This window comes from Caloenas nicobarica, chromosome 3 (assembly GCF_036013445.1).
Source record: "Caloenas nicobarica isolate bCalNic1 chromosome 3, bCalNic1.hap1, whole genome shotgun sequence".
In the NCBI taxonomy this organism is placed as follows: domain Eukaryota; kingdom Metazoa; phylum Chordata; class Aves; order Columbiformes; family Columbidae; genus Caloenas; species Caloenas nicobarica.
Genome location: NC_088247.1, coordinates 722,250 through 742,383, shown reverse-complemented (window position 1 = coordinate 742,383; position 20,134 = coordinate 722,250). Strand labels below are relative to the sequence as shown.

Genomic DNA, 20,134 nt, shown 5'->3' with positions numbered 1-20,134 from the left:
AGAGGTGCTGGGGAGGGTTGTTTCTGCTGCTGCATCTACGCTGGCGAATTCTGTAGCAGCAGGACATAGGCATTGACACTGGGATTTGATGGTACTGTTTAACCATTGAAACAGTTAAGCAACTCATGTATTTTGGTGTGTATATACAAGCTCCAGCCCAATTACTGTTCTCCCAAAGCTCCTCCAGGCAATTCTCCTGTGGGACAGGGACCCTTCCTGGTTGGCAGTTTGGATGGAATCACTGTTTTGTGCAGGCTGACAGGGTTTGGTGTGTAGGGTGCCGTGCGGCCTCACGCCTGTGAATGACTGGGGTTGCTCCTCCCGAGTGCAGGACTTGGCAACTTTGCACTTGACAAGGTTCCTCTCCACCCATTTTTCCAGCCTGTCGAGGCAATTCTAAATGGTGGCACCAGCTTCTGGAGTATCAACCACTCCTCACAGTTTCATATTCTCTGCAGATGTGCTGTGGTTGGACACTGTCCCGTCATCTACGTCATTAATCATCGAATCACAGAATAGTTTGGCTGGCGAGGGACAGTTAAAGCTCCCCCAGTGCCCCCCCTGCCATGAGCAGGGACATCTGCACCAGCTCAGGTTGCTCAGAGCCCCATACAGCCTGGCCTGGGATGTCTCCAGGGATGGGGCATCCCCCACCTGCCCCCTTATGAAGATGTTATCCCTCTGGACCCAGTACCGACCCCCATGGAACTCCACTAGTGACCGGCCTCCAACTGGGCTTTGTGCCACTGATGAGAACCCGCTGAGCCTGGCAGTTCAGCCAGTGTTCAGGCCACCTCGCTGTCCCCTCATCTGCTCTGCACTTCACCAGTTTTTTGTCAGTGTGTTATGGGCGAGAGCTTGAAAAGCTGTGCTGAAGTCCAGGCAGACATCTGCCCTCATCATACGTGGCCCAGGTTGGTCATTTCACTGCAGAAGGCGATAATGTTGGTCAGGCACGATTTTGTCTTCATTGGCTACTCTTAATCACCTTCTTGCCTTCCTTATGTTCCAGAATGGTGTCCAGACTCACTCATTGCATCGCTTTCCCGAGCACTGAGGTGCGGCTGGACCTGCCGTGCCCTTCCTGAGGGCACAAGTGACATTTGCTTTTGCCCAGTCCGCAGGGACACCCCCGATCCCCACGATCTCTCAGCCAGAGCTGGGAATGGCCTGGCGCTGACACCAGCCGCTCCCGAGTCCTCTGGCGAGGCAAAACAGACTGTTCCTTTCTCACATGCTGTGGGTTGCTCAGCAAAAACAGGACAATATAGTCATGCTACTGTGTACTTAAGTCTCTTGGCTTAAAACCTTTCTTTAACAGAGGGGAAAGCAAGGCTGGGCTCTGGCCCAAACCAAAGTCACCGCCTGGGACAGGAGATTAATGGGCACAGTTTGCACAAAACTCTTTCCATTCCCTTGCGGTCTGGCAGTACAGTTGCCCCCAAGATGCCCAGTATTGCTCAATTCTCAGTCACGGCCTCTCCAAGCCATTCCAGGGAAAAGATACAAAAAAAAGAGGAACTGCAGCAATAGTGCAGAGGATATTCCTGCAGCCAAAGACAAACAGCAGCGGAAAATGTGCAGAGGGCACGTCCTTACGTACAGTACATTGATGTAGTCTCAGGAAAGTGAGCTGAGTATGATCAGCGCACGCAAGAGAGGTTTGTGTCGGGCTGTGAAGGCGGCAGCAGCAGCTGCCGTGCCCCGGCTGGGTCTCTTCGTGGGATCTCAGGATGCTCTGGACACAAAGCATTTTCCTCTGCTTGGCCTGAGGGCCGGGAGCCACTTTCTAACATGGACTGGAAATTATTCCATTAGATAAGATAAAAATTTAAGCAGCTGCAGGGTTAGATAAGGGGTTTATGGGTGCTAACAGTGTCATGTTGGCTGAATAAAGAGACTTTTGAATGCCTGTATCTTTGTGAATCGAGCCCTCTGAGCAGGATTCTTATCAGCTGGCTTGAGAAATCTTAAACTGAGATAAATCAGTCTGATGTGGACACCCTGGGATCCCTTCCCACTCAGGTAATGAGGCGCCTTCGGGCAGCAGTTCATAAGCACCTGCCTTGTGGTGACGTGTCCTCTGGATTCTGTCTGTCTGCACTGACTGTGGGGAAATCCTTGCTCGTTCAGGTGTGGACATGGAAGTTAAAGGTGCCAGAGTTCTGGCCGGAACAGCTCCTGAAGGACTGCAGCAGGCACCCACATCGACACAGCTATTCTATTTCCTTGCCGTGCGGAATTTCAACATCAGGTACCTGCAATTAATCGATGTGCTCCTGTAAAACATTGCGCTGTGCAGTGCTACATTCAATCCCATGAAGTGACAGCGTTTGAAAAGAAATACTGTCGCGTTGAAAGTGGATTGAGACAGAGCAAAGCCCAACAAGTGTTCCATGAAAAGCAGAGGAAATGTATGAGCTTGAGGAGAGTCCTGGCTGTGTACGCAGTGCGCTGTGCCCCCCGTGACCCCCGAGTGCCTTCAGATCCAGGTTTGCTGCTCTGCAGTCCGTACATTTAATGAGCAGTCCTTGTATTTAACGAGCCAGAGAGTAATTTGGGTGAGAAGGAACCTCTGGAGCTCATCCTGGTTCACGTGGTTCCTCGCGTGAGGACCGGATCCGTAGAGGCAGCTTTAAAGTTACATCAGACTGTTCCAGTTTGGTTTTAAAATAGTTTTCTCCCTCTAGAGTTTCTGGTTTATTTAAGATACAGATTTAAATTTAAAACTTAAATTAAGCTAATAAAGAAGGGGAGCAGCTGTTTATGATGCTTGTCACTCTTTAGCAGTTTGTTAGAAAATGGTCAAGTCTCTTCTGGCTGATGGATTTTTCTTTTAAAAAACCCCTCGGGCTTCTCTCAATAATAAAGCAATTTGGTCCTTTCTCGTCCATAACTGAAGGAGATACTGTTTCCCAGTGACATATCTCTCTGTTTCATGTTCTTGTAATGAAATCTCATTTCTTGCTTCCTTAGGGGAAAAAATAGGAACAGGAACATATTCCCATTTTAAGTGCCAGAAAATCAGATGAATTTGTCGGTTCTGAGTAGTGACATAATGCACAGTGTGTCTGTATGTTTTGGCGTGGCTGGGATGAGGCCTCAGGACCTGCCTTGTGCACACATGCAGTCGTTGGGTACAAATGTATTTCCTCAGTTTTCTCTGTGAAAGGTGCCAGCAACTGGAGGAAGTGGAATTCAGCGTTACCATTTACACTTGGTGACACACACTTAAAAGCGTCCTGTATGGCTGAGAATTAAGTTTAGCACCACCAATGTAAAATTTATGCTTGTTCAGTAAATTGCTTTTTCCTGATGCTGCTACTTTGTTTTCTGGACCAAGGATAACAAGTGTTTGCAGAACCTGTTTATGTACAAATTAGTGAGAGGCAGAATATGCTGCACTCAAGAAATAAATATGCAGGAAGTACCAATGCTTAGAAATGCCTCACTGGCATTTGCAGCTGCTTCCCATTGTTACAGCTTGAAAATGCCTGTCTATGGAATCTAGATAAAAAAAATGGATGTTCCCTTCAGTTTGTGTACATGCAAATTCTTTTTGTATTTGTGGGCAATGGATATGTGCATCAAGAGGAGAGTAAAACCCTACAGATCCGTCCTAATTCCAAATATTCTCTTTAAGTGGCGAACAAGTGGATTGGAGCTGGTAATGTCAAACAGCTCTTGCAAGCCCCCAATATTCCTCTTTCAGATGCAGAAACAGCTGCATAACAAAAGCAGAAGAGGCTGCAGACATTCTTCTGTAGGAACGTGCTTTGTGATTCAGTCCTGACAGAAGTTTCATCAGAAGGCTGTACTTAGCATTCCCGAGTAGTGGTCCTCATTTAAAAATAACAGGAAATTGGGCACAGGAGATACTTTCCTTCTCATTGACATCTTCAGCTTCAGTGTCACCACGCGTCATTTCATCCAGTCGTGAACTAAACACGACAGTAAAAGCAAACCTCAGATTATGTCACCGCAGATCTGAGCACAAGATTGAATTTTGTGTTTTGGGGCTGTTGCAGAGATGTTAAAAGGAACAAAACCAAACACAAAAGTAGATAATTGTAGATGTTGAAGGGTTTTAATATTCTTTAATTTTGTATTCTTGTAGGAGAGCATCCTACTTGCTTGGAATACAGTGTTCATGGTGCACGGAACAGAAGTTGTGAATGGAGCTCTGTGTGTCCTGGGGGAAGAACAAGTGTGATGGGAGCGGCTGAGGGAGCTGGGGGTTCAGCTGGAGAACAGGAGCTGAGGGGAGACCTTCTGATCCCTGACCTGCCTGAAAGGAGCTTGGAGCCAGGGGGGGTCGGGCTCTGCTCCCCAGGAACAAGCGCCAGGAGCAGAGGAAACGGCCTCAAGTTGCGCCAGGGGAGGTTGAGGTTGGATGTGGGGAACAATTTCTTCCCCAAAGGGCTGTGGGGCATTGGAACAGGCTGCCCAGGGCAGTGCTGGAGTCACCATCCCTGGAGGGGTTGGACAGACGGACATGAGGTTCTCAGGACATGGGGCAGTGGTGGCCTTGGCAGTGGAGGTTAATGGTTGGACTTGATGATCTTAAAGGTCTTGTCCAACCAAAATGGTTCTGTGATTCTCTAAGTTGCATTATTTGTCAATGAGGAACTGATGTTGGTGCCAGGTTAAAAACGGTTTCTGCGCCCTGGTTGGGGAGGACGAGCCCTCGGTGGGCTGCAGGGGGAACACAAGAGCTTTTGGTCACACTACACTGCGCAGCAGGAAGATCATGCGAGGTGTGGGGAACCCTTCCAATGAGGAACAGGGACGAGTGCATGGCAGGCGTTACTCACATTTACAACACATGGCTGGGATGGAACAGCAATAATGTGATATAACAACATCCAATGAATAGAATAGCTGAAAAAGCAGTGCCAAGGACATGACATCACTTTTAATGCAGGCGTGACAACGAAAGGAATATTTTAAACGACTCAGAATTATTGAGCTCTAAAATGAAGTGGTTTATTGAAGGATATTATCTGGACATTCCTGTTGACATCTGAAAAAAATTAAGTCTTATTTAGGAACACAGGACTGTCAAGGGCTTCGTAGAACATAAAGCCCAAGCTCAATAATGTACCATCCCTCTAGCCCCGTGTGTTCTCGGCTGGTTCACTTTTTGTCGAGCAGCAGCCGCCTTCTGGTCTGTGAGCAGAGTGCCTCCGCTGGCGCGTGCCCCTCGGTTCCTGCCGCGGGGCTGCACAGCTGCGGCTCCCCACGCCGGTTATCCTGCTGTCAGCCAGGATCGCCCTTTCAGCTCTGGGGTTCTTAACTTCTGGGCATCTTACCGTGCAGAGCTTCTCCCTGCTGGTGTGCAGGTCTGTCAGTGCACTTGTTCAGTTCCAATGAGTCTTTCTTGTGGGCAGATCCCATCTTGTGCACGTCCCGTCACCTTCCCTGATCCACTGATTGCATCTCCGCTGGCACTGCGGGGACTTTCAGAATTGCTTTTCCTTCCTATGGCTACATCCCACAGACAGCTTATAACCATGGGGTCTGATTAATTAATAAGTCCAGGGCCTTCTCATCCTGGTTCCAGTTACTGCAGCCTCAGTCCCAGGGCAGGGGTGTTATTGCCCCTGAATAGCCATGGCCCCGTGGTACGGGCTGGACGCCGCTCACAGCTGCTCCCGCGTTGCACTGTTCCGGCTGTTCCAGGCTGTTCCGGGCTGTTTGGGGCTGTCCAGGCTGTTCGGGGCTGTCCAGGCTGTTCCAGGCTGTTCCAGGCTGTCCAGGCTGTTCAGGCTGTTCGGGGCTGTCCAGGCTGTTTGGGGCTGTCCAGGCTGTCCAGGCTGTTCAGGGCTGTCCAGGCTGTTCAGGCTGTTTGGGGCTGCCCAGGCTGTTCGGGGCTGTCCAGGCTGTTCCAGGCTGTTCCAGGCTGTCCAGGCTGTTCAGGGCTGTCCAGGCTGTTCGGGGCTGTCCAGGCTGTCCAGGCTGTTCAGGGCTGTCCAGGCTGTTCGGGGCTGTCCAGGCTGTTCAGGCTGTCCAGGCTGTTCAGGCTGCCCAGGCTGTTCGGGGCTGTTCAGGCTGCCCAGGCTGTTCGGGGGTGTCCAGGCTGTTCAGGCTGTCCAGGCTGTTCAGGCTGTTCAGGCTGTCCAGGCTGTTCAGGCTGTTCAGGCTGCCCAGGCTGTTCGGGGCTGTCCAGGCTGTTCAGGCTGTTCAGGGCTGTTCAGGCTGTCCAGGCTGTTCCAGGCTGTTCAGGGCTGTTCAGGCTGTTCAGGCTGTCCAGGCTGTTCGGGGCTGTTCAGGCTGCCCAGGCTGTTCAGGCTGCCCAGGCTGTTCGGGGCTGTCCAGGCTGTTCAGGCTGTTCAGGCTGTTCAGGCTGTTCAGGCTGTCCAGGCTGTTCAGGGCTGTTCAGGCTGTTCAGGCTGTCCAGGCTGTTCAGGCTGCCCAGGCTGTCCAGGCTGTCCAGGCTGCCCAGGCTGTTCAGGCTGCCCAGGCTGTTCGGGGCTGTTCAGGCTGTTCAGGCTGCCCAGGCTGTTCGGGGCTGTTCAGGCTGCCCAGGCTGTTCGGGGCTGTTCAGGCTGTCCAGGCTGTTCAGGCTGTCCAGGCTGTTCAGGCTGTTCAGGCTGCCCAGGCTGTTCGGGGCTGTTCAGGCTGTTCAGGCTGTTCAGGCTGTCCAGGCTGTTCAGGCTGTTCAGGCTGTTCGGGGGTGTCCAGGCTGTTCAGGCTGTCCAGGCTGTCCAGGCTGTTCAGGCTGTCCAGGCTGTTCGGGGGTGTCCAGGCTGTTCAGGCTGTCCAGGCTGTTCGGGGGTGTCCAGGCTGTTCAGGCTGTTCAGGCTGTTCGGGGCTGTTCAGGCTGTCCAGGCTGTCCAGGCTGTTCAGGCTGTTCGGGGGTGTCCAGGCTGTTCAGGCTGTCCAGGCTGTCCAGGCTGTTCAGGCTGTTCGGGGGTGTCCAGGCTGTCCAGGCTGTTCAGGCTGTTCGGGGGTGTCCAGGCTGTCCAGGCTGTTCAGGCTGTTCGGGGGTGTCCAGGCTGTTCAGGCTGTTCAGGCTTCCCAGGCTGTTCGGGGCTGTTCAGGCTGTTCAGGCTGTTCCAGCTGTTCTGGGCTGTTCAGGCTGTTCAGGCCGTTCCCAGCTGTTCCAGGCTGTTTGGGGCTGCTCCGCGTGCACATCTGTCCCAGCTTTGTGGCACCAGGTGATTTTGCTGGGATGCTCATGGCTTTTGGCGCTGGTATCACTGACGCGAAGCTTGAAAACCATCCTGTTCAGCCCGACCCTTGAGGAGCTGCACTGGGCTTCTCCGCCCAAACCCATTTCCCACTTGTAGTACCATCTGTGTTAACCACTTTTGAACCAGTTTTTACTCCATTTCATCTTCATCTGCTCAAGTTTTATTACCCATGTATCCCATTCTTTTATGATTTTTATTACTGAAGATATACCTTATTTTATGTGACAAGAAACAGTTTACCAACAGAACACACTGAATTAGCCTGCAAACCTTTGGCGAGATGCTGTTGCTTTCTATCCCATCCATCGGCATGCCTTCAGTTAGTCTTTACACCAAAACTTCCAGAGCCTTGCACATGAATTATGTAATTTTCTCTTATTCTTAAATACAAATAGAAAAAAAGCTGTACCTGAACTAGAGCTTTTTGCATCAGCTCTCTGCAGCCTGTCCTGGGTGGCAGTGGAATGCGCATCCTCAGCGAGCACAGAGAAGCGCATCTTTCATCGGGGCCCGTTTGGGGCCATGCCTGCAGACCACCTCCAATCACCGTCTCTGCTCTTTTCCTCTTTTTGTGTTTTTTTTCTCCAGGAGGCGGTAGAATTTGGGGGCTTTTTTGCTACAGGCTGCGAACTCAAACTCAGCTGGACTCCTTGTATTTGCTCTTTGCTCTACGACACGTTTCTTCACAGATCTCTCCTCCGTGTCACGCTCCCTCGTTGCGCTCTGGCTGTGGTTATTCCCAGCAGTAACCGCACAGCCCCTCCCGGTTCCTTTCCACAGAGGCCGCTGGTGCTTTGGACGCCCCCGTGGAACACAAGCCCGGGTTGCCCCGCAGCCCCGGGCACCTGGGTCTTGCTGGTCTGAATTAAGAGCATCCAAAGCTGACCTGGCAGCAGTCAAGCTGTTTGGGTCCCTGCGCTGAAGGGCAGTCAAGCTGCAGCCACTCCGTCCAGGTTTGTTTCCGTTTCTGTTTCCCAAACCGCTCGACGCCCTCAAAGTGTTTCAGGACCCCAAGAACTGAGGCTTGAAGTGCGGAGTGTTGCTCAAGGCTTAGTATTAAACCAGAGTTTTCCCTTTGAAATGTGTGGAAGAAATTTTACAGATGTCCACGGCTTATGAAGCCAGAAAAATGTAGTTTGCTATTGTTTATCAGGGTCCCATGAGAGACAAAAGGTAATCATTGAAAAATCAACACTAGCAGCACTAATGACCATAAAATCATGTGCGTTTTATTTAACATAAAATTAAACATTTAGATAAAATACACCTTTGTCCGTGTGCTGAAGAACTACTGTATTTTACATTCATTTATAAAGCAGGTAGTTTTACATGACAAAAATGAGAGGAACAGAATCTGCAGTAAGACACAAGCCACGGGGCTGGCTTTGCTTGTCGAAGTGCTGCGATCTCCTAAGGGCTCAGGGCTCTGCAAGTGACGCGCCAGAACAGGCTGTTTTCAGCTCTCCTCAGGTCCCTCTCAATGCCGGTGAGAAGCTCAGGTGGAACCTTACACAGCAAAATGGGTGAAAACTTGCTGCCAAAGCCACCTTTGCCGGAATGCAGAGCTGCAGAGGCCGGACGCGCTCAGCCCTGACGTGTTGCTCCTCTGCCGGACCCACCTGTGCGGATTTTAAATACGTGCGGGTCACTTGGCTGAACTACAGCTGCTCTCTTCCCCTACAGCCCTGGCCACGCTTCTGGTGCGGATCTGCCGTTGCCAAGGGCCTGCGACGGTACGGGATCGCGGGGGCCTGCGGCAGCGCCAGGCGCCGTACGGGCAGCGTGCGGCCGGGGGTGTCCCTGGGTGCCCCTCTGACCCCCCCGGCTGTTACCCGAGCTCGGTGACACCCGTCCTGTCCCATCGCAGGTGGGCAGAGAGCACCCGCGCGGCGGGGCCGCCCGAGCCCTGCAGCACGCTGGGTGCCACGGGTGACGTTCCCGGCGCTGGGCATGAGCACCCCGGGGGGCTGCCCTCCGGAACGAAACCCTTGGCGCGGCTTTTCCAACAGGAAATCTCTAGTGCAGCATCGGGGAAGTCTTGACTGAAAGGTACAAGAGACCAATTGGGTTTCAGTTTTCAGTGGAAGGAATGAGAGATGCAGCAGTACCAGGGGAATAAGGAATGTTTTTTTAAAAAGCGCAGCAGATCAAAACACATTGCTCTTATGTATTTTGTCTAACTCATACATCTTAAATAGGAAAACATCAAAGCTGTAATTCCGTCTCAGGGCTGTGGTAACTTTGCAAGGCGTAGTGTCACCAGGAGCCTGGTCCTGCTGTGAACACGCAGCTAAAACATACCTGCGTGTAGTACGTACGTACAGCTGCACAGCCCCATACAGACCATACACGCACAGCCCAGCAGCGGGACTTCGAGTGCAGCTGCTTACGGAGTGGAACCCCCGCGTGCGCCAGGAGCAAGGCTGGACAAGGGACTGGGTGCGGGGTTTGTGCTTTCAAGAGATTCCAATAATACCTGGACCAGGATAAAAACACCAGTTGCCTTTGCAGGTTTTGGTTTTGTACTTTTACAACTTGACTTGTGAATGTTTCTTCTGTTCCCACATTGTTTCCTTCCGTGTGAGTCCCAGCGACAGAATTGCTGTGAACACCTCCAGCTGGGCCTGGGATCCCTGCACCTGCTTGTTGGAGCAAGAGAACAGCAGGAATCTCGTTGGAGAGTCATCCCCCCCTCTCTCCACAGGGATTTGTGTCCCCCTCTCTCCATAGGGATCTGTTCTCACTCCCCAGGGATCTGTGCTCTCCATAGGGATCTGTGCTCTCCCCAGGGATCTCTGCTCTCTCCATAGGGATCTGTGCTCTCTCCCCAGGGATCTGTGCTCTCTCCATAGGGATCTGTGCTCTCCCCAGGGATCTGTGCTCTCTCCCCAGGGATCTGTTCTCTCTCCCCCGGGATCTGTGCTCTCCCCAGGGATCTGTGCTCTCTCCATAGGGATCTGTGTTCTCCCCAGGGATCTGTGCTCTCCCCAGGGATCTGTGCTCTCCCCAGGGATCTGTGCTCTCTCCCCAGGGATCTGTGCTCTCCCCAGGGATCTGTGCTCTCTCCCCCGGGATCTGTGCTCTCTCCATAGGGATCTGTGCTCCCCCCAGGGATCTGTGCTCTCTCCATAGGGATCTGTGCTCCCCCCAGGGATCTGTGCTCCCCCCAGGGATCTGTGCTCTCTCCATAGGGATCTGTGCTCCCCCCAGGGATCTGTGCTCCCCCCAGGGATCTGTGCTCTCCGCCCTGCTGTCTGACCCGCTCCGCGGCTGCTCTGGCAGCATCCCCCAGCCCCTTGCTGCCCGGGGGCACCTCCGGGATCCCCTTCCCTGGGGGCGTTCGGTCTCCAACAGCTGCAGACGCGTCGTCCTGGGCAGTGCGTTTTCACCAACATTCCTACAAAGTTCAACACGATCTGCTTTGATAGTGTTTCCTTGAAACCACCGGACTTCGGGCATGTTGTTTGAATCCCCCAACAGCACCGTAGGATGCTCACACAAGAAATCAAGCTGTTTATTACAATTCCAGTGGCACAGCAAATCGGAGCAGCTTGGGGTTTGGTTTTGGTGAGTGGCTTCGGCAGCGTCTCTTTGGCTGTAAAGGCAGCGGCGCCTGGACAGAACATCCACCTCCACTTCTGCTCACAGGTTATTCTGGGCGGTTTTGAGGCAACGTGAACGAATATTAACGGCAACACAAACAGGAGACGGGACGGCAGAGCGTTCTGTGTGCTCTAAAACCGCCCAACTCTTCCACGCCTGCCCTGCTGCTGATCCGGCTCCCGGGTGCCCGCGGCCCCAGCGGCACTCGCGGCCTCTCCCCCTTCTCTCCTCTTCTCTTCTTTTCCTTTTTTTATTGAAACATTATTGCATGCTCAATCCAACCAGCTCAAATACTTTTTAATACATTGAAAATGTAAAATAAAGAATATATGAAGTACATACAGTATATATATACAGATTTCAAATACTTAAAATTCTTATGTAAAATATGATTTTTCTATATTATTTGTGTAAAAATACATTTTAAAATGGTGTCAACTTGATTTTTCTGTACATACCCTCTATTCCAATTTAAATCCCTTTTAAAAAGGCAAAAGACAGACAAAGGTTTAGTATCTTCTAAACTGTGTTTACAGGCCTGTTGTCAAAACAAGAAAAGCACGTAGTAAACAGTATTGGATTTCTTCTTTTTAAGAATTCCTGGTTTTATTGCATTAATGGAAAAAACTGAATCTTTTCAGTTCTCCTATAATAAAACTGGTCTTGGCCTTGCTGAGAAACCGCACGCTCCCACTACCCTGTTTGTCTAGTTCATAAATCATCCTTTGTCCATTTGTTTTTTTACAGATACTAAAATATATATTACTTAAAATATATTACTGTAAGCTCTTAAAATTGATCTTCAGTTATATCAAATGTATAGCATTAAAAAAAATAAAAACAAATAAAATTCTGGCTATCATCGTCCCAGGGACCGCTGCAGCTGCCGGCCCTGCGGGCCGGGCGGCCCCGACGCGGCCGAGGGCGACGCCGGCGCTGCCGCCACCAGCGGCTCCCCCGCCGCAACCCACCCGCGCTAATTGCCAGAGGTAATTACACACCGGCCGTTCCCTTCGGCTGCCCACAGCGCCAGGCCTGGCTTTGGGGGTTCCAGGACCCTGCTCTGCCCCGGCCCTGCCGCAGCCCCCGTGGGTCACACCGACCGTGGGCCGGAGCCTCCCGTGGGTCACACCGACCGTGGGTCACACCAACCCCCTGGGGACTGTCCTGGCGGGGGTGGCTCCACCAGAACCCGCTGCCCCACCAGCTGGTTCTCACCACCATCAGAACGACCCAGGTCCCCCGGCCAGCGTGGCTGCCGAGCACCGTGGTCTTTCCTTCCATTCAAGAACGGACATCAAGATTTGACACAAAATTCCTTCCCTGGGCTACCAATCTCTCTCAAGCCCTCAGCTCGTTTGTCGAGCTGTGTTCGCGCCTCCAGAGGTTCCACTTAAATTTGAGAAGAAACTTCTTCTCAGTGAGGGTGATGGAACACTGGCCCAGGCTGCCCAGGGGGGTTGTGGAGTCTCCTTCTCTGGAGACATTCCAACCCGCCTGGACGCCTTCTGTGTAACCTCACCTGGGTGTTCCTGCCCTGGCAGGGGGATTGGGCTGGATGATCTTTCGAGGTCCCTTCCAATCCCTAACATTCTGTGATTCTGTGATTCTGTGATCTCAACAACCTGCACGGGGGGATTTGCGCATTGGAACGTTAAACTCCATTGACCTGTATTTCTAGTTCTCACGCTGCAGGACTTGGACGTGGCCTGAAAGGGAAAATTTCAATCCAAGTATCTTTTCTTGCTCAAGTCGCTTTTCCTGCCACAAACATTGTTTGACATTAGACTTTGAAAACATTTAATCTTGGATTTTATGTCAGTATTTACTATAGTGCTATTAAATGAATACCTGGGGAGCTGAAGGCTGATGTTTTGAGCCACGTCGCGCCACCCCCTTGGTGTGTAACTCCGGGGCTGGACGCTGGAGGAGCGGAGCCGCGGCAGCTGCAGGATTCCCCTCCCGAAGCCATACCCGCTCGCCAGCACCGTAACACACGCGCAGCCTGCCGGGCTTCACCCCACCCGCACTTAGCCAAGCGCTTATTACACTGAGCCCCGGTATTTCTAAGGATTTCCTAACGACTTAATGCCCCCTTGCAAACCTGCGGAGGTTGTTCCATCAGGTTGCACCTAGCGGCTCAAAGCATTTGTGAAAACCAAAGACATGCAGTTAAAAGAATTTATTGTCTTAAGAAGGAATAGAACAAAAGTAGTCCAAGAAAAGTGCTGATCCGTTAAAGATCCCTAAGGCACTGAACGAGCCGAGACCCCCGTCACGCCGCGAGGCGCCTGCACGGTCCGACACGAGTCCGGAGCCACCGCGACCCCGTGGTCACCTCCCGGGGCACAGTGACGGCTACACCGGCGCGACTCCTGCGGCCACCTCGGCAACAGCTGCTGCTGCGGCCCCGAGAGCTGCGGCCGGTGTGCAGGGTGGAAACCGAACCCCCGCACTGCAGAGGCTGGTACAGATCAGCAGGAGGGACGGGCTGGAACTGCAGCCGGGACCGGCTGAAAAATGTGAGAGGAGCCGGGGAAGAGCCTTTCCCAGCAGCAGCCCGTGAGCGCGGAGAACAAGCCGGCAGGTCCCAGCCCGCTGCTCCCTCCTCTGCTTCGTGGTAAAACTGCTCCAGCCTGGAGAACAGGAGCTGAGGGGAGACCTTCTGATCTCTGACCTGCCTGAAAGGAGCTTGGAGCCAGGGGGGTCGGGCTCTGCTCCCCCGGAACAAGCGCCAGGACCAGAGGAAACGGCCTCGAGTTGCGCCAGGGGAGGCTGAGGTTGGATCTGGGAACAATTTCTTCCCCAAAGGGCTGTGGGGCATTGGAACAGGCTGCCCAGGGCAGTGCTGGAGTCACCATCCCTGGAGGGGCTGGACAGACGGACATGAGGTTCTCAGGACATGGGGCAGTGCCGGGGGGGGTTATGGTTGGACTCCATGACCTTAAAGGTCCTTCCCAACCGAAATGATTCTCTGATTCTATGATCTTCTCTTTCCCCCTTTAATGCAGCCTTGTCAGGCAAGAAAAATTACAGCGACCAAAGCCGAGGTGTGAACAGAATTGATCCAATTGTGCCAGCAAAACCTCTTCATTCTCAGTTTGGGCAAGAACAACTTTTTCAGTTTAGTTTGTAACAATCTTGAACTGGGACTATAGCGGGGGATCTGGACAGGAGTGATCGTGTGTGTCTGGGGATCTCGCGGCTGAACTCCCGTGCCCGGACGGGGCTGAGGTGCTAAGGGCAGCGCACAGGGACGGCAGCCGCCAGCCCGGGGGCCACTCGGCCCCCCAGGGCTTCCCAGGGTACAGCCCCCCCGCACCGGCACGGCGTGACGGAAAACCCGGGAGTCATTTTGGTGTAGGGCTTGGGGGTCGGTTTTCTTGAGATTTCAGTTACAGATTGAAAAAAAAAAAGGACTTTATTTCTAATCTTTAAATGCTCTCTGCCACCAGATGGCTGAGCAGAGATGCAGAGTTAGAACGCGGGGGTCACTGCTCCCCCCGGATTTACGATGAGCACAACAGCCCAAGACGCGGCAGCTCTGGCTGACTCACCCGCTCACGCTGCCCGGGAGGACCCCGCGCTGCGCTGGACGGGGAAGGAAACGTGACGGGATTAACTCCGCGGCTCTCTTTGCTTTACCATCACCGGCTCCTTGGACACGCACCCTCCTTCAGCGGCTCTGGCTGGCATCGCCGGCAGCGCGGGCTCCGGCGAGGGGCACAACGCCGCGGTGCAGCCCACGGCAGAGAGGAGGAAAGGCTGAGGAGCGCAAACTGCTGTCCCACCTCTCCTCTTAATATTGCTTCATTTTAAAAAGGCCTTTGGATTAAAAGTGAATTCAGTGCTTTTCCATCAAAAAGAGACGCAGATCTGTCACCTGACCGAGATGCAGCACGGCCCCAGCACAGCGACGACGCGGGACGGGAGGGGACCGGTGACCCTCCTGTTGCTTCGGAAGAGAAACGACACCCAGACCCTCGGCGAGACACGGACACGTCGCGACACATCAAACCGCAGCTCAGCGCGTGCTTCCTTAGCCAGCCTGCCGTCCGTTCTGCCCGCTGGAACCGAGAACCGCTTTGCACCGGCTTTAATTCCGATTAATCAAAGGGGATGACGTGTGAACACAGAAAGCGAGGACGAGCGTCACCCTGCGTGTCCCACCACGGGTCGGCGCAGCCCCGGACCCCGACTGAGCACAAGCCACGCTGCGCCAGGCCTGGTTCGTATTGTTACACACACAGAGATCCACTGAGGGCTGCCGGGGAGGCCCAGCGAGAACGTGTTCTCCTTCCCCTGTACTTCATTAAACAGAAAACCTACAGAAATGAGAGGTCTGACTGCTGGGGGCTGCTGGGGCACAGGAACCGTCCCAAGCGCAGCGGGACCGCGGGTGACACCTCTGCCCGTCACTGCCACCACGTGCGGTGACGGCGGGGGACGGCGCTTCCCAGCTCGCCGAAATGCCCCCGAAAGGAGGTTCCTGCCGGTCCCGACAGCCCAGAAACGCGACGCGGCTCAGCACGTGCGACCTCTGCTTTAAATGGATCTGGGGTCACTGGTATCAGTCACAGGGTTGGTTTAGTGATTTAAATTCTGGAATCCTATGGTTAGTACAGTTGCCTTTTTCAGTATTTACCACTAGCGAACCGGGACATGACCCTCCTTGGCACAAGGTCAGTGCCCTGACTCGGAGAGGAGAGGATACGCAAACCAGAAACACCAGCCGATATTGCACAGCCCGGGCGCCGCTGGGACAGCCCGGTCACAGCCCAACGGCGATGACGGGAAAGGCTGGGACAACGTTAATGCCTTCCGATCGGAAACATTTCAACTAAAATCCAGAGCAACAGAGGTGAGCCCCTCCCGGGGCTCCGCTGCTCTGCCACCGGTCACTACAGACACCTCATTTCTTGATTATCCAGCTCTTCTCTTTGTCCAGAGAAGACAAAAGGCTACGGTTTGACCGGGGGCTCTTACCCCCATCTAGAGCAGAGCTCAGCAAACGTGCCGGAGAGCGGGCTGGGCTTAATCAGACTACAACTCGAACACTATCTCTCCTAAGAGACTGAAAAAATATTTTTAAACAAAATAATGTGACATATTTACAGAATTCCTTAAGTGCAAACTCTTGTCACAATTCACGTAGTTGAGCGCAGTTTAGACTCACTGTACAAGAAGGTGCTCTTTCTTTAATGAAAGAAGGACTCTACTCTCTATTCCTGATTCAGTAACGTGTCTCTTGTGCAAGGCAGTAAGTTTCCTGTTTCTTCCCAACGCAATTCCGAAAGCAAACCCAAAACTCGAGCCGTCCTCTTGCCCGCGCCCCGTCCCGGTTACCGCACGACGAGGCAGGAGACGCAGAGCTTGGAGGGGCCGATGCAGTCATCATGGCAGAAGGCGCCGCAGCCCTTGCACATGATCATGGCTTTCAACCTGCAGTAACATTTGGAAGGGGGATCCTCCGCGCCGCCGTCCTCCGCGAAGGCCTGGCCGGGGACGGGCTGCCCGTGGCCGCCGGAGCCGGCGGGGATGGCGGTGACGGTCACGGAGAAGGACATGACGTTGGCCATGCTGCTGGCCAGCTGGTTGCAGTCAGCCAGCCCCGTCATGAGCGAGCCCTGGCTCACGTCCGGCCCGGTGGACACGTTGATGGTGCCGCTGTAACTGGGCGCCAGGAGCTGCGCTGCCGCGGTCCCCGGCAGCTTCGGCGGCTGCGACAGGGAGAGCAGTGGCGGCTGTGCGGGGTCCGGGGACGGGGCAGCGGCACCGAAACGCTCGGGGTTGCTCAGCGTTTTCCCCCGCATCGCCTGTGCCACTTGCTCTTGAGCGGCGTGAAGGAAATCTCGTGCCAGCGCGGTTCCGTCCAAGGCCTGCCTGTTCTCCTTGCTGACCGCTGCTTGCTGAGAGGTGGCTGCGTCCGTCGCCACTCCCTTTTTAGCGAGGGGGCTGTAATCCGGTGCATTTATGCTGTATGATACCTGCCCTTTTTCACACTGGCCAGAGCCCTGGGGCTCCTCTTTTACACTGACCTGCTCCCGTTCGTCGCCGCTGCTCTCGTCACCCTCCTCCCCTTCATCGCTGCTGCTGTGGCCGGCCAGCCCCTCGCGTTCCCCAAACTCTGCTTTTGGGGCATCGGCGGGGCTGTTCAGACACACGCGGCTGTCGGGGTTCAAGAAGCCTCTCCTCAAACTCTCCGAGCCCCGGCCATAGGTGGAGATGTTGAGCAGGTAATGCCCAGACATAGCGGGCTTGGACGTCCTCCTGCCCACGAAACCCAGCACCAGTCTCTGGCTGGGGGAGCTGGTTTCTAACTGGAAGCCGGAGCGAGGGAGGCTCAGCTGGGAAGGCTGAAGGACGGGCAACAAATTCTGCCTCTGGACTCTCTTGATGAGGGTCTGGAGGATCTGCTCCTGGGTGGCTTTGCTGAGTGCCTCGTGGCACTGGTGCTGGTCCAGACCGGGCTCCTTTCCCGGGGGCAGCGGAAAGGTCCGTGGAATGTGCGGCAGCGGCCTCTTCTGGCACAAGATCTTCCCGAGCTGCTGCGGGGGGAAACTCGATTGTCTTTCCCCACCCTCGGCTCCAGCGCCGTTCCCGGCTACGCTGGAAGCACTGGGTGCTGCTGCTGCCCTTTTTTCTTCATGAGAAGCTAACGGGACGGTTTTCATCTCTGCTTTGGTGAGAGGCTTGGGCAGGATTTGCTCCAGAGGGACATTCTTGCCTTGCAGAAGCTGCGTGACCAAAGGGTTGTTGGCAGGAATGCTGGAGCTGGCTTTTGGGAGGGCCCCACTTGAGCTTGAACTTGTGTGAGTTTTAAGGCTTGGTGCTGCTGACACAGCGTTGGAGGGTGGGACAGATGTGACCGCAGCCCCGGCCTGGGCTCCTGAGCCAGTGGGTGCTCGTGAGGACACCAGGGGGGATGGACATTTGCTTCTGGGGACATCTGAGCCGCTCCCTCCCACGGCCGCGGGTGCCACCTTGGTTACGTTGGTGCTGGTGTTGGCCGCGCACGCCGTGGCGCCGGCTGCTCCGTCCCCAAGGGCTGGTGCCCCGCAGCCCTGGCCCGGGGCACACAGGGCTTTCTCTTGCCTGTCCCCGCTACCAGCACGCGAGGAGCCTGGAGCCGGGTTCGCAGCCGCGCCGGGGGGGCTCTGCTTGGTTCTGCCCACGTTCTCTAACGCCGACGCGGAGGAGCACGAGGAGCCGGTGCCTGTGCCAGCGGCGGGAGCTCCGGGCTGCAGCGCGGGGGTCTGCTGTAGTTGTGCTCCAGGACTGCGCGGTGCTGCCTGCTCCGCGGCCTGGCTCTCCATTTGGGTGGGGGTCCCTGCGCAGTGGGGAAGAAACCTTCTCGAACCTCCCCCGCTTCCAGTTCCTGCCAGTTCCAGTGCTTTTCCTCCAGTTCCAGTTTGGCTGGTTCCCCCCGTTGCTGCGTTACTCTTCTCTCCTCCGCCGCCCGGGGGGGCCCCCCCGCCGCCCGGCCCCGGCCCCGGCACAGCCCCCCCGGCCGAGGCGGCGGCGGCGGCCGCTGCTCGCTGGGCCCGGGCCTGCTGGGCCTTGGCCTTGATGTCGGCCAAGGTTCTGGCCCCTCTGCGGCCCGGACTGGTGAGCGAGAGCGGGAAGCGCGCCCTGGGAGAGACCTGGCCCGCGGGAAATGGCATCGGGGAGATCCTGGAAACGGGGATCTGCAACGGAGGAGAAGAGCACAGCTGAGACACGGGCAACAACGCACGGGCTCAAGGGTTTACGTGTGCACAGTTTAGCCCCAGAGAAACCCCTGTGAGAACCCCCCGTGCCCCCGGCCGAGCTGGATCCCGCAGCCGCGCGACCTCCCGCAGCCCCGCACGCCGCGGAACCCCACTGTCCCTCATCCCAAGCTCCATCCTTTATCCCTATGTCATTTATATCCTTTTCAACAGCCAGCGTTCTGCTCAATTTTGCGCTGCTTTGCCACCCCTGCATGGTTACACTTGTCCCCTCAGTATCTTTATACAAAGTAATACTAATCTATTATCCATAGGTAAAATGCCAATATTTTAGTCCTTCTAAACCACACCCTCCGCTCCCCGCATGGTTCCAGTTCCCTTGCTCTACGTTTGCTCTCCCTGGAACGTAAGAGGTGAGAGCTGGGCACTCAGGTTTGTGCTCTTCTGTCTCCACTGCAAAGATTTAAGCGAATCTGTTTTAAGGTCACATTTGTGTTCGTCTGTCCGTAACACCTCGCTGCCTCCCGCTGTCTCCTGATTAACCAGGTCACCACTTGCTTTTTTTTGAGGAATGACAGCTCTTCTACCGTACAGGAGAAACTATTTTCAATCACCCTTAAACTCACTCTATTATTAAATTAAATCCCATTTTTATTACACTGGAAGGTCAAACATTCTTCCTGTACAGTATTTCAATTCTCTTTTATAGAGAGTTTTCCCCCAGTTTTGTGTCACTAACAAATCTTATTAATGCTTTCCTCCCTTCGTGCTGTACTTACTAACACAGTGACAATAATGAACTGGTTTTAAAACACAGTGTTTGTATTCTTCCTAGTCTAAAAGAATCTTAATCAGAGAGATGAATTCCTAGGACATACAGAAACAGAGGAATCCTGCAGTTTTCCATTTACAACCTCTGCCTCAGGCCCCAAACCAGGGAGCTGAACGTTCACCAGAGCAAATTCTGGTAGAAAAATCGCAGGCCTTATTCTGCAGAAACCAAACGGTCTGTCCGCCCAGTCACACGTGACTGTGCAAACCTTTTCTGCTGTGGTTCACCCGCTCACTGTCACTGCTCAGTGCCACCCGCACTCGTGTAACCTCGACACCACTTTCTGGGAGGGTCGGAATGCCCGACTCGAGCGTCTTGTTGTCGCTTTCCCTTCCTATCGAGGTTCTCGCTAAGACTCAGCAGCTAAAGGGTCTTTGGAATCGAGATGTTCCCTACAATAGCCTGCTAGTCTGGCACCACGCTGCGTTGGGGTTGTGGAAAGCAGAACTGCTGTGTTGCTACATGGTCTTTTTTTGAACACAGGTAAATAATATAGTTTGTGGGCCGGTACAACAGAGGAAGCTGCTGAGAGCGTTCCTTCCGGACCAGTTTGCTCCTGTGCCGCTGGGGATACTGGCACACCTGCACGGTTTTGTTATCCGCAGCTCTCCCGTTTCCAGCGAGAACTCCCTGTTACACTCAGCCTTGGGCTTCTGCACAATTCTCTGAGCTTCCACCCAAGAGATCTTTTAACAGATGCACGTGTACAAGGAGACTTAGAGCCAGCAGATTCCCCTTAGCAAACAGCTGAGCTTTTACACCTTGGCATCAAATATTTCCATCACTCTAATAAG

The 20,134-nt window shown here is 54.0% G+C and overlaps 1 protein-coding gene across 3 annotated transcripts in view; it reads right to left on the bottom strand.

Annotated features, from left to right (window-relative positions):
- Positions 1-10,343: 10,343 nt before the first annotated feature.
- ASXL2 (ASXL transcriptional regulator 2) overlaps positions 10,344-20,134 on the bottom strand; it is a 110,247-nt gene continuing 100,456 nt past the window's right edge. For all 3 annotated transcript variants that reach the window (XM_065632394.1, XM_065632395.1, XM_065632396.1), the window contains one exon: positions 10,344-18,487. In XM_065632394.1, coding sequence (XP_065488466.1) covers positions 16,142-18,487 — 2,346 coding nt within the window. In that variant the 3' untranslated portion in view covers positions 10,344-16,141. The remainder of the gene's footprint in view (positions 18,488-20,134) is intronic.